Source organism: Aythya ferina (genome assembly GCF_964211825.1).
Source record: "Aythya ferina genome assembly, chromosome: 3".
Classification (NCBI taxonomy): Eukaryota; Metazoa; Chordata; class Aves; order Anseriformes; family Anatidae; genus Aythya; species Aythya ferina.
This window is the reverse complement of record NC_140298.1, coordinates 110,226,392-110,239,993: the sequence shown is the minus strand read 5'-3', so window position 1 is coordinate 110,239,993 and position 13,602 is coordinate 110,226,392. Positions and strand designations below refer to the sequence as shown.

The 13,602-nt window shown below is 43.4% G+C and overlaps 1 protein-coding gene across 1 annotated transcript in view; it reads left to right on the top strand.

Moving 5' to 3' along the window:
* Positions 1–13,602, top strand: part of HS1BP3 (HCLS1 binding protein 3) — a 50,659-nt gene that overhangs the window by 10,249 nt on the left and 26,808 nt on the right. The window contains exons 3-4 of the mRNA XM_084514251.1: positions 2,984–3,191; positions 5,451–5,673. Of these exons, the coding sequence (XP_084370377.1) occupies positions 2,984–3,191; positions 5,451–5,673 (431 nt within the window). The remainder of the gene's footprint in view (positions 1–2,983; positions 3,192–5,450; positions 5,674–13,602) is intronic.

Genomic DNA, 13,602 nt, shown 5'->3' with positions numbered 1-13,602 from the left:
TTGGAAGATTGTCAGAGGACATCAAAGTGCAAGGGTCAATAATGGCCGTGATAGGGCCATCTTCTTGACTGGAAAGTTGTGCAAATGCTGTGCGTTCTCGACTTGAGAACCCTGTGAGACCTAGACAGTGCTGTGCAAGGCCCCTGCTGTGCTGCTGCTTTGGGACAGGGAGAGCCACACGCACCAGGACTGAGGTTGGTACCGTCTGCCAGTCTTACTACCTTGATTTTGGTGCTGGAAATGCAGCAGAGATGACAACAGAATTGAAGGAAGATGAAGAGCCAGCAGCAGACAGGGTTTGAGGCACAGGAGGCAGAGAGCTGGCGAGGGATGGAGGTTTCACAGCCTGTGTGGATGGTAGGTTATCCCAGCAGAGGGCATCCCCACACTGTTGGATGTTGGTCTGCAGGGTGTGTTGCAGGCTTTTGGGCACTATGTCAGAATGCTTTGCATATAGCGTTATTACACTGTGCACGCTGTGTCTCCTGCTATGGTTGGTGGTGGGCTTCAGCGCCCATGCAGATTCACAGCAGCTCGGTTAGCAATGGGATGTGAGGGAGGGTGTGCGTTTACCTTCGGTTCAGTGGTGTAAGTAGACATAAATTGAGATTTATGAATAACTTATGGATTTTGATAGAGGAGGAACGAAAATTGAGAGGGGAGAGAAACAAGTTGTTATGTCTCAGTTCACTGTTCCTTTTGGAGTATTTTATAGCTGTTTTGGCGTGGTCTTGGTGATTGTCTCCTGTCTTCTCATGCTTTCAGGCATTAATGTTATTTATTATTGCAATTAATTAGATGATAAGCGTTTTTCACAAATCAGGCTTGATTTTTTTTTTTTCTGGGCAAAGCATAATATTGTTTATTTTTCAGAAGTACTGGTGATTTCCTCACTGCCCTTACACTCATGGTTACACAGTGTGTTCGGAAGGCACTCTGGTACCATACCCTGTTCTGAGTGCTACTGGGACCCAGCAGACTGAAAATGTACAGCCATTCACAAATTCCAGATTTGCTTTCCCCTCTGTTTTTGGGGTATCTTTCAAAGGGAGGATCGTGTTATCCTGGGAACACCTCTTTATTGCCTTCACTTTAGTTCTTGGCTGCTGAATTGCATGGCAGATCTGCTTGGAGAGGACAATGTCGCCTGCATTTGCCTGTGCTGAATACAGGAGCCAAGTCTAAAATCTTTGTTTCTTATTCCCCTGTCAACTCAGGTTTGTTTTCATGTTTCAGATCTTTGTGATAGGGCTGCTTGCCTTTTATTAGTGGACACCGAACCTGGCGTGATCATTGTACAACCAAAATGCAAACATTTTTCAAATCACCTAGCGTGGTTGATAATTACTCCGAAAGGCAGGGAAGCATGAAAGCTAGGCTGGTTACTGTTCTTTGTGGCAATGTCTAGTTAAGTGAGGTAGTCTAGGTGTGTCTGCTAATGTCAGGGCCTGCTCTCTGGCCTGGAGGGCAGCACAGTCTGCCTGCATCCACAGTATTGGACTTTCTTAACAACCACAAAGGCTAGCAGTGCCCAAACTGGCTACTGAGTGCTCTGTGCACCAGGCTAAGCCTTGGGTGGAAAAAATTAGCTGAGGGCGTGCTGCCTGCCCAGAGTCAAAGCTGAGCCAGGCGCTATCAGGTTCCAGTAGACAAGTTCCACTATCAAGTTCCACTTACTGGGAATATGCCCCGATACTGTTTAGTTTGCTGGTAGAGGTGTGGTGGATAGATTCTAAGTTAATCTAAACTTGTTTCCCAGTTGCTTCTGTGCTTTTTATTGGGTTGACTTTCTGTTATCACCGTGTTAGTGGAAGCATTCTGCTTTCTTCCATCCCAAGATGTGGTGCTTGAGTCTCTCCATCTTTTCAAGCACAGTATTAATTGAGATTCAGTCCACTTGAGTTCACCAGAACATGTTCCAGTAGGGTAAGTTTTGCACCCTAGCAGAGGATCTGTCCCATACGCTCTCTGCTAGCACTAGTTTTGGAGCTGTTGTTTTGTTTTGTTCTTTAAATAGCTCTGTGTTCATTGAGACACACTAATAGGTTTGGGGGCTGTGGAGCGTCAAGATGAATATATTGGCTGTATAATACCACAGTCATATAGCATGACAGTCACTCTCCATTATGCCTCTAATGTCAGTTAGAGAGTGTTTTGTTTGCATGATTAGATTATTATTTTTTTTTCGCATGTTGTTTTGCAGTCCTGAATTCAAAACCGACTGCGGCGTGGAAGCCACCCTATTTCTAACCAGCATTCCCATGGTTATTGCTTTCCTTGTATCATGAGCCTTATTTCTCCTGTCTTTGTAGAAGGAATGACTGCTGTGGGCAATTTCTCTTTGTATAAGAATCTGTAGGCCATGACCAAGTCGTTTTCATTTTCTCATGGATAAACTAAGGAGTCAGGGATCAGCTGAGGTCTGTGCCCTTGGTTTCTGTATTAGGTGCTGTGCAGGGCAGCAAATGCGCCAGCTGCTTAGGCCTCAACAGCCAGAAGCACACCAAAACCCACCAGGGCTGAGAAATCTGCCTTCTGGCATAGGGGTGAAAAGATTCACTCTGCTTTCTCCATCAGGCATGTACCTGGCTTTGCCTCCTGACTTTTGGAGCTGGTCACCAAGTAGCTCATTTTTAGTGGACAAGAATTTTTGCTGTCAGAGAAAAGTATTTGGAGCAGTGATCTTCCCGGTATTTAATTAACTGATGAGTCAGGCAAATGGATGCTGGGTACCTGGCAATGAGCTTCTATTTCATTAGGGAGCAGATTTTAATAACAGAATTAGAAGACCAGCAACAGTGTTTGGGGATTCACTGTGGAGATAACAGGCTCTTACCAGGCTTTATGTAAATCTCCTCGGTAATACATGTTTTCTACTTCAGTTTCCAGGTTTAATGTTTCACAGTGCTTAGCCTGTTGCTTGCTGCCCATGTCTCCCTCTTGCCTGTAAAGAAACTTACCCAGACAACATGTTTTGTTGCAGGTCTCCAAGAAGTACAGCGAGATAGAAGAGCTCTACCACAGACTGGCAGCCCGGTATCCACAGGTTTCTCTTCCACCCTTGCCTAGAAAAGTTCTCTTCGTGGGGGAATCCGACATTTGGGAACGAAGAGCAATGTTCAATGACATCATGAAATTCATCTCAAAAGACGAGGATCTAGCAATATGTCCTGAGTTACTGGAATTTTTAGGTAACTAAAAGATGTGAGTGTCCCTTTTCCCATGAATGTGATTAATAGAAGCTGCATTAAGTACTTGACTTAGGTAGTCAAGAACTAGAGAATGCCAGAGTAAAGGCTGTGACTGAAAATATTCTCCTCTGCATCTATAGTGCTGCATAGTCATGTTTGCTGTTATTTTCCCTTCTTTCCAGTCGACACACACCTTACTCAGAAGCACTGATGCCACAATACTTGCTTTGAAGATATCCATTGCACCCTCTCTCATTTCCCTTAGGCATATACCAAAGCTGTACTACAGAACGTGTGAGTTTAGAAGGCTAAATAATCATTGAGTGTAGGAATGTAGGAATGCCAGTGTAGGAATGGACCTTGAAAAGACAGTGCAGGGCTCCTTTAGTGAACAACTGCTCCATGTTTTGCCTGTTTTTCATTCCTAATAAAACTACTGGGAATTGCTGAAGTGTGTACTATTGACCCTCGAAAATATTTGAGTAAAAGTGTGATGCTTTTTTAGTTAAACCTATTCTCTGCCCTTTTTTTATATATAATTTTCCTTAGCCTCTTGTCCAGTTCTTGTTGCCCATTCCAATAATCCAAACAAGTCCTTTCTTATGTTCCTTGGGCAGAGAAGGGAGTCAGTGAATAAATGGAACAGATGGGCTCTCTGCTCTTAATTCAGCTGAGAGTTGCTGAGCAGGGAATACTCCTGGTGCTGTGCAGAATTCTCAGTGTAGTGTTAGTTTTAAGGAGATGAAGTTGCAAGGTACTAACAAGTCATCGTGTGTGAACTGCCACTTTTGGAAAGGTGTGAAGCATGGCCAGGTTAGAAGTTCTGTGAGACTGACAAGAGCACATCACTGTAACTAAATCTCTATCAAGCATGAAGTTCACAATTGAAATCAGCTTCCTAAAGTAAAGGGGGACAAAATTACATCATTTTAGGAAAAGGATTGTGCCAAATAAGGTTTGAGAGTTCTCCCCCATCCATATCAGTGCTCTCTTGAAAGCAGACCCCTTGCACAGAGAATTTAGAATTCATGTTGCATGAGTCTTCGCTGTATGTGGTACAGATGTCTACGTCTGAATTAGTCTGGACTGTCTTTATATTCTGTGGACAGATTGTGTGCAAGTAATATGACCTGCTCATCAAAGACTGCCTTAGAATAATATGTCTCACCCTACCAATCCAGGTGGAATTCAGTATATACACTGCAGATCCTCAAGCTAGTGTACCTTCCTGACAGACATTGGAGATACAGTCAATATATTCTGAGGTATTTAGGTAGAACTAACATGGTAAAACATAGATGTCTACATGCAGCATCCTAACCTCCACTGCCTACCCTGACCAGCACTCCTTTGCCTATAAAGGGAGGAAAAGACCAATTGTTCAGTGTAGGCACACACATTTGGTTATGAATTCTACCCGAGGTGATTAGGTACATGCAAGCATGAAAAGCTGGATGAGATGTGTCTCACATGCCATGTCAGTTTAACAGTCAAAAGGATGAAGCCATGAATTTTATTTATCAATAGTGTTTTTGTTTTGTTTTGTTTTTATGCTAGCCTATTTTTAGCTAGTCTCATTACTTTAGATTAGTTTCCTGAACATCCAGAGATTCCACAGCACGGAACAGTTATGTTCTCCTTATTCTTCTGGGCTTTGCATATATCAAGTATGGGGAGAAGACTTGGTCAAAGTGCATGTTTCAGTTTGCATCTTGCATACTGAAGGAAGTTAGAACTTCAGGCTTCTTTTTTGAGTGTAAATCAAAGAGCTACATTGGAAACTATTTCTCATGCTATCTAGTGCTGTACTTTTAGCCCAGATGAATTAAATCAGTAACAAAAAGTGTTCTTTAGCTATCTACATCTGAGCAGAGTATTTAAGCCCCTCTGTAGCCATCGGAGAGAAACAGGCGCTTCAGAGGGATACTTGTTCTCAGACAACTGTCTTTGGATGCAATGAGTCACTAGCTGAAAATTCTATTGTTTTCATTGAAGGAACATAAATAAGCATGTGTTTTAGATAAAGTTCATTTCCTTTGTCTTTCTCTACTTGACTTCTTTAGATCAGTAAACAGACCAGAAATATGACAATACATCAGTGGATAGAAGGGAGAATTGGGAATAATGGAAGAGTTTCACAAAAGCTGATCATATACACCATTTCTCAAACAAAATCATGAGAAACAGGTGCAAGGCATGAAATAAAACATGACTGTAGTCCCGTGTATTCAGTTTTGCATCCTTAATTGTATTTTGCAGGGACAAAATCTACTAGTGTCATTGACTTCAAGGGTAAAAACATTCCTGATGACAAAGAGAAAGAAGATGAAGAAAATGAGGCATTGGATTTTTTCAAAGAGGAAAAGACACCTGATTTAATTTCAGAGCTTGTATCAGTGAAGGGTGCCAAAAAATGTGAGAAGAAAGAAGAGGAAGAGGAGGAAGAAGAGGAAGAAGATTTAGACCCTCTTGGTATAATCAGGTATGGACTCAATACCTTTGTTATTTAATTTTTAGCTCAATTTTCTAAGCAAATGAGGCTGTTCCATGTCACTGTCCTGGATGAGTCCCAACCTTTCTGTAAAATATTTCACAGAGGAGAAGAGACCTCTCCTATTATGTTTCTATCCAGTTCAGGAAGAAGTGCCTCTGTAGAGGGAAGAGACTTTGTAGTGCCTTTTTAGTGCATGCCTCAGGGAATCCAGGTGAGAGAGAGATATTGAGAATGCCTTGATTACAGTCTCAGCTGCAGTAGGCACTTTAGTGGACACTGCAGGGTGCCACCACAAAACATAAAGCCCCTGGGCTGCATTGGATGTGCCTCTCTGGAGTGCACTGGTGTTAACAGTGTCTGGAACTGCTTCTGAGTTGGCTGGTATCCAGAACAATGTGAAGTTACAGCAGTGTGAAGACCAAAAGAGCCAATGCATCAATCAGGATGTTCGCATATAGGCTTTCTTTCCTCCTGCCCTTTTCTGAAGATGTCATGTGCTAAATGCCTCTAAGGCGTAAGCAATAACAGCCTGAGAAACAGAATAATTGAATCAAAGCTTGCTGAAGTTCATATCTGGGCTTGCTTACCTGCTCAATAATTTTCAGAAGGCTATCACCACTCCAAGATGGAATTTCTCACTTAATTCCCAAAATCATGAGAAGCAAATTTACTACTAAAGCCTGAAAGCAAATTTAGTTTCCCTGTGGCTGGGATCATGAGTATTGACTACTTTTTTTTAGTGCTTCTCAGGCTTTAGATGCCCAAGTAGAGGGGCCCCAAAAGCACTGATAGTAACAAGCCAGAACTCTCTGTTGGTGTTTCCCAGTTACCTTGAATCATTTGTGGAGTGGCCATTCAGTCCAGGTTCTAAGCCTGGGTCTCTCACACTGAAGTCAGGTCAACCACAAATGATTAATTCTGGGAGCACCATTTGGACTTTGCTTCTGGTAATAAAACCACATTTAATTGCTGGCATCCAGACAGTGTCCTTTTTACTTAAGATTTTTCTTCCTTTAAATGTCACCAGGAAACTTTAAATATTATTCTTTTGACGAAGCATGTGCTTAATTACTCAGCATCAAAATCATTCCTTTGTTGAAGAGGAGTTTTAAAAAGTTAAGCAGCTATTTACAATGAAAAGCTTGATAAAGCAGTACTTCCCGCAAAATGGTCCTTAGTTGGTAGAGTTTATAAAAGAAGCTGTCCTTTTTTGGATAGGAAAATGATCTATTGGGTTAGCAAATGCAATGTTGTATTTTCAGACTTACAACAAGTATAAGCTGTAAAGAATGTGCTGTGCCAAAACAAGCAAGAGTTTTTTTTTTCCTGCCTCTCACAGTTTGACATAGCATTTGAAAGTCTGATTATTTTGTTCTTTTAATGCATTGGAGGATGAAAAGATCTGGTATTTAATCCTCATTTAGTTTATTGCTTCCATTCCTTTTGAGAACAGAATTATTAGTGAATCAGAATAATTTTGTTTATAGAAGAAGAAATATGGTATTAAGTGGTACAGTGCTGCAGCATGACATGTCATGCAGTCAGATGTTTTTCACTCTAAGTCAGTGGTTAGCTATCTATAAAAAGCCTCTCAGAATGTATTTATTATTATGCTTTTAAATCTCACATGTACAGTGTCACAGCAGAAATATAAACATGGAAATAAGAATCCTGAATCTGATTTAATATTGTTTCTATTCTCCTCTAACTCACCCAGCTTCCACAGAAGATATTTTTCATTCAGATCAGTGGTAGCAGATTGAATGTAAGCATTGTATCCCAGCTTTATGCCATCTAGTAATAGCAGGTGTCAAGATAAGACAAGGACAGGAGCTTAATTGGCAGTGAATGGCCACTTCTGGAATGACCAATGTAGTGTATCTTCCATGCCCTCAAAATCATAGGTGATTACGTGCTTTAAAGAGGGAACTTGAGGACTCACAGCTTCAGGCATGCTTGAAGTTAGGTTGGGATGGGGATGAGTAAAAAATTAGGTGATACAGACTGGATAAATGTGTTTAGTACTACACAATTCCTTAACACATGCGTAATTCAGGTTAAAAAAATCCACAATCCTTACCTCCATTTAAAAAGAAAATAAAAAATGAAAAAATGTAAAGTCAGCACTGAGACAATGGACTGGCGTCCATTGCAAGCAGTAGCGGTAGCCAAGGTTCTTTTGAGTAGCAGAGCTCTGACCTAAACTGAATCGTGTGTTTGGCATAATCTTACCATTTTTTTCTTTCTTTCTGGATGAGGATGAAACTGCTCCAGTAGCAGAGGCCTCCATATGTTGTCAGCATGCTTCATTTGGTAACATCTTCTCCTCCTGGGCCAGAAGGCTGCGACTTGGATTGGGCCCAGCACTGCTGCTGTGCTGCTCAACCACCAGATATCCAGCTAAATGTACTGGCCTTAGGAGTAATATGCTAAACTAGGGCCTTTTTTTTCTGTTTTTATATTGCTGATGATCATCCAGGTATAAGCTGGTAATGGCAGGCTCCTTTTCCCCGGAGGAGATGTCCCAGTTGTGCTAGTCTCTTCCTCATATTCAGGGCTGGGACCGAGCTGCTCTTTCGTGTCTGGTGGGTGACTCACGTGCCAATTCCATGTTCTTCAGCTTCTGTGGGTGTAAAGTGTGGCCTGCAAACCTACCTGGTGCTTCTTTGCCATATGATTCTCATGCTCAAAAGCTTACTTTCCGTGTTTGCAGAGTGTTCTTGCACCATGTCTGGGATCCCTAACAACAGAAAGCATTGCTTTCTTGTCCAAATCAGGAACATTTCGAAAACCATAATGCTTCTGATTAAGTTTGCAGCTTTTAACTCTCCCCCTCCACCCTTATTTTTTCCAGGAATTTTTCTTCCTAGAATGAGAGGTACTCAAAATGAGGTTACATTTCTGGGGTGTAGTGCTGAAATTAGGCTGAAACGTGATTTCAGCAGGTGTACTTTTTCCTCTTCTCCCTTTCTTGAGAGATTGGAGTATTTTTATTCCAGTGTGTTGTCACCAGTTACTCTGCAAGTTCTTGTGGACGTTTGCAGAGACCTTCTCAGCTTTGGGCAGAATATACAGGTTGTGTAAGAACAAGCACTCCTCATACTGACTAAGATACTCCTTTAACATCAGCTGTGCAGTGGGGAATGAATGTATTGTACTCACGTTGGTAGCAGCAGCACATTTCTAGCTGTTTCCTTTTATTTTGTGGTCTAAGTGTGCAGTTACTTGTCATAGGGCTTTCTTGGCCAAAGTGTCTCTTTTAAAACTAGCATCTATTATTTTTTTCTGGTAAGCCATAATCCTTTATTAAAATGTTTTAATTCCTTTTGAGTGGGAAATCAGATAGGTATTTTACTCTACATCATAGGGAAAATATTAGGTTAATCACTCATCTTTTTTTCTCTGTTGTCCTTAAAATGAAAGTAATACTACTGTTTATCACTCTTTTCTAAATCCACCTGTCTTAATATTTGCAGATATCTATTTTTAAGTACTCAATAGACTTTAAAAAACATTTTCAACAATATGTGTTGTTTTTTAGAGGTACAGTATCTTTCAGCAGTGCTGAATCTTAAAGGGATTTTTGATAAATTACAAAATATTACTGTGTGGCTAGTCACAATTGCAAGGGTTTTTCCATCTGGAATGCCTTCAAGAAAGAAAAGAGCAAGAACACTGGATCCAAAATTGGCTAATCCTCTGAAGGAGAAGGCGTGAAAGACAGCCACGAGAATAGCAAGAGCTATTAATCCACAGGCAGGATGTTTTTGATGATACTGCTGAAAATTCTGCAGTGGAAAAAGGTGTAATGTGCAATGGTATAAGAAAAGATTTGCATGGAGCAAAGAGAAATGTGAAGCAATGTTCTTGGATGGTATCAATGCTAGTAAACTCAGCAGTGCCAGGCCCTGCTGGCTGAGGCTGTCTGGGCATTATCTGGCTGCGTCTATGCTGTTAGGTTCCCCTGCCCTCCAGGTAAGGTGCGCTGTGCTCAGAACGCTCCTGGAAATAGCTGCTGGCCTGTGCTGTCTCCTGGACTGTGGTTAGAATGGGTTAGAAGACAGGTTGTCCCATGACAGGAGAGCACCAGGGACCTGTGCTTGGGCCCAGGGTGTGAAGAAATTACAAAATAAATAAATAAATAAAATAAGTAGCCCTGAGCTGCTCTGTCCACAAAGGTTAGCTTTCTGCCTGCTGCCCTGTTTGCTCTCCATTTCTCCATTTGCCTCAAGGGTTTCGCTTTCTGTAGGGAATCCAGGAAACCAGTTGTGGATTCTTCTACTGGGTCCAAGAAGGACCATGTAGGTATTTCTAACTCTGTATCTCAAAACAACTTTAAAATCACATCACAGTAAGCAAGCTGTTTTTTTGTCTTCTCCCTCTGTGGATGAACTGTGCGGTTTTACTGCGTGTAGGTTGAAGTCAAGGGCTTTAACATCTCTCCCCTCACTTTAAAACTGACTTTTACTTGTATTCAGTTTATCCCGATAAACTTGAGACAGCAGCTGATTAAAATGACTCAGAACCAGCTTTTCTGAACACAGCAGCAAGCAGCAATGATTTTGCAGAAAGAACAGGAGGACTTCATGGGTTAAAGCATGCAGCAGCCCTGTGCATGCATTTCTTTGGCCACAATTAAATTGTGAGGTAATATTTGTTCTCCAGCTTGGAGAACCCACCTTTTCCTGTGCTTCCCTGCCTCCATCAGCTCTTAGCACCCCTCACCAGAGCCTCTCTTCCATGTTCCCTCCCTTCCGTCCTTTTTCCTTTGCCTCCCTAAACCTTGCAGTGACAGCACATCCTCCAGCCCACAATTTTTCCTGGCAGACTGCACAGGGCCATGAGGTGGGTATTCCCCAGGCAAGGGCTCTTCTGTCTCCTCGTGGGTCCGTGAGAGCTTCTGTCTCCACTCTCTCCCTTTCCTATTGTTTCAGCGGATTTCCCCTCGTGGCTTCTCCTCATCCCATTTTGTTTCTTCCCAGAGGAATAAAGGCACAGGGGCGGATTGGAGCTTTGCATCTGTTGGGTATAAACATAGATGGAGCTAACTCCTGACACCAGGTCGGAAGGGATGGGGCCGGAGAGGGCTGACCCTTCAGGATCCTACTGCCAAAAGTTTTTAAAAGCCTTGTAGCTCATTGTTGTTGCGGTCAAGCTCAACCACCGCTGGTGCCAGAGGTTTGTCATCGCTGGGTTTGGTTAGCAAGGGGATTATTAAAGGACTCGGGACCTTTTCTGGCTGCAGACGGAGTGGACAATGGCTTTTAGCAACAGCTTGGTGGGGAGGAAGCAGCCGGGCAGCAAGCCCTGGCTGTGCCAGAGCTCTGCAGAGCCAGGAGGGCTGCTGGTGCACGAGCCAGCAGTTATTGCTGGGTTGCATCCCAATGGCAGCCCCACTAGGGTTTGACTCCTGAGCTATCATCCCAGTGTTGCCTTGCCCTTCCTTTTCTTCCCTGTTGTGCCTTAGGCTGGCCTCAGCCTTTTTGTCTTTGGGGGCAAAATTTCATCCTGCTTCCTCTGCCAGAAACGCTGGGCTGCTGCGAATGGCTCACCCAGAGGCAGAAGTCAGCTTCGGGGGAGTCCTGCGTTTTGCATCTTTCCAAGCGGTTTTATTGATGGCATGCGCGGAGCTGTAATCGGTGAGGGCAGGGTGCTTGCTGGTGGGTTTGTGCCTCAAAGGACGGCGAGAATATCTGCAGGCTGCAGCAGTGCCGTGGCTCAGCTGCTGGGTGCCGGACAGATGGTCTAGAGCAAACTTGTCAAAATGTGTGTTCAGCTGCTGTGTCTTCTGCTCCTTGGTCGGCAGGATTGTAACCCTGTGCTGCTACTTCTACTCCTCAGCATCCTCGTGCTCTTCAGCGACTCGTAAATTCACAACTGTGTTTTGGTCTGGCCAGGTGAGCGCATGGCTTCCTCTCTGAACCCAGCAGGATTCATGCACAGCAGCAGAAACACTCGCCTGTCTGTCCCGACCATGAGAGAAGGTGTAGGTGTCAGAACATCAAAGAAGAGGGAAGATCCAGGTTATGTTTTCTTTAATGAAATTCAGATAGTTAAAACAATGAACAAAAAACAAAAAGAGCCTTGTTTTCCTAGCAGTGTGTGCATCCGTGCTCACAGCTGTGAAGCCTTCAGATATTTGAACAGGCAGATCTTTATATTCTGCGACTCGTTGAGTCACAAGTTGAGGTTGCGAGGCATGCCCAGCCAGCACTTTGCCAAGTGACACAAGTATTTGTCTGAAGTCCAATCCAGCTGCTGTCGGATTGGCAACGTGCAAAATTCTAGTAAACAACCCCGTCGGCCTGCCACTGAAACATTTCTGGCAGTTGATTTTTTTCCGAAAAACCAAGGACATGGTTTGATGTAGTAATCCTCCCCATCAAAGAAAGGAAAAAAGAAAAGACAGCAAAAATGTGTGAATTACCTGCCCATCCAAATAAAGGATGAGCCTTATGTCCTTTTCACAGAATTGTCTGTTCTCAACACTTCTTAGGGGCAAACTCATAGCCTTTCCTTGGAGATGGCTTAATTGAGTGGAGACGGAGTAACGCAGGATGGCAGGGATGCTCTCTCCTTGCAGCAGTTCTGTCTCTCCCGTTTGCCTGTCCTGAAGTTCACTCGCAAGGCATCTATAAATATAAATGTTCTTTTCCCATATACAGATCATGGAATGAGCTTTCCTTTTCTTTCTGTCTCTAATCCCGTCTCCTCAGCTCAGCTTCCCACGTGTTTCTCTTCTGCAAAACTTGCTGTCTCCCCCCAGATGGGAGGTTGAGGGTGATCGAAAGAAAACAGTGGAAAATGAACATATGTTTAGCTATTGAATCTCACATAAACATCCATATTAGTTCAGTGTTTTCTCCCTTGAGTGATTGCTCTGGGGTGTGGGAAGATGTTTTCTTTGGGAGAGCTCTGTCAGGGTCTGCATGGCTCCGTGGGGTGGAACTGAGAAGTTTTTGTAGCCGTACTTCCCAACCGGGGGAACTGAGGCTGATGAGTGAGGGACTCAGCCTTCTTCTCATGGCTCTTCTGTGGTAGTCACTAGCTTAATGTAAGTGCATTCAGGAGAACTGAGATTTTCTGGAACTACTGGTTTTGCAGTTGTGGGTTACATCCTTCAGGAGAACAGATTTGCTGGGTGAATGTATAAAACCTCCTGTGTATCCACCTCTGGTAAGCAGAAGAAACCGTACCTTGGGAACAGAGCTAAGGCACTCGGACTGCTGGAGAGGAGAGGATGCACAGATCAGAGATCTGAAGTTGGCTGCTCGGTGTTTTATTCTACAAATAGTCACTTTCCTGACCCAAGGAAAACCTCTAAGAGTCCTCCCCCATGCCAGCATTGTCCTTATCTGCATTCGTATTTCCTGGTCGAGCCTTGGATTTAGGGCCCTATAAAATTATGCAGTCATTGTTTCCCCAGGTTTTGCTTCACATGTTGAAGCAATTGCCTCAGTTAAACTTCAGTGGTGAGTTTCTGTCGTGGCTGGCTTGAATGATTCCAGCACATCCACAGCTGGAATGTGAGGCTCCTCTGGGAGGGAGCTGGAGTAATTATTTTAATGTGCTTCATTTTCTTTCTGATTAGAGCACTGCATATATTTAAATAGCTTTTATAAATAGTAATTTTGTGTTTATACCATCAACCTAAACCCAGAGGACTGCAAATAGCTCTATAGGCTGCACAGCCTTGCATCTGTGCGTGCCATCCGGAACATGCCATCCGTTTTCGTGCAGAAGGCGAGTGGAGCTCCACCTGGGGTAAAACGCAGTGAGGGCTCAGTGCAGCAGCTCGCGGCAGCATCAGCACTGAGCAGAGAGCAGGTAATGCACGGGGAATGGTGCTGGTATGAATGCAAACACCCAGCTTGGAATTCAACCAGCTCACTGGATTAGATCCTGCTGCTTTTAAGG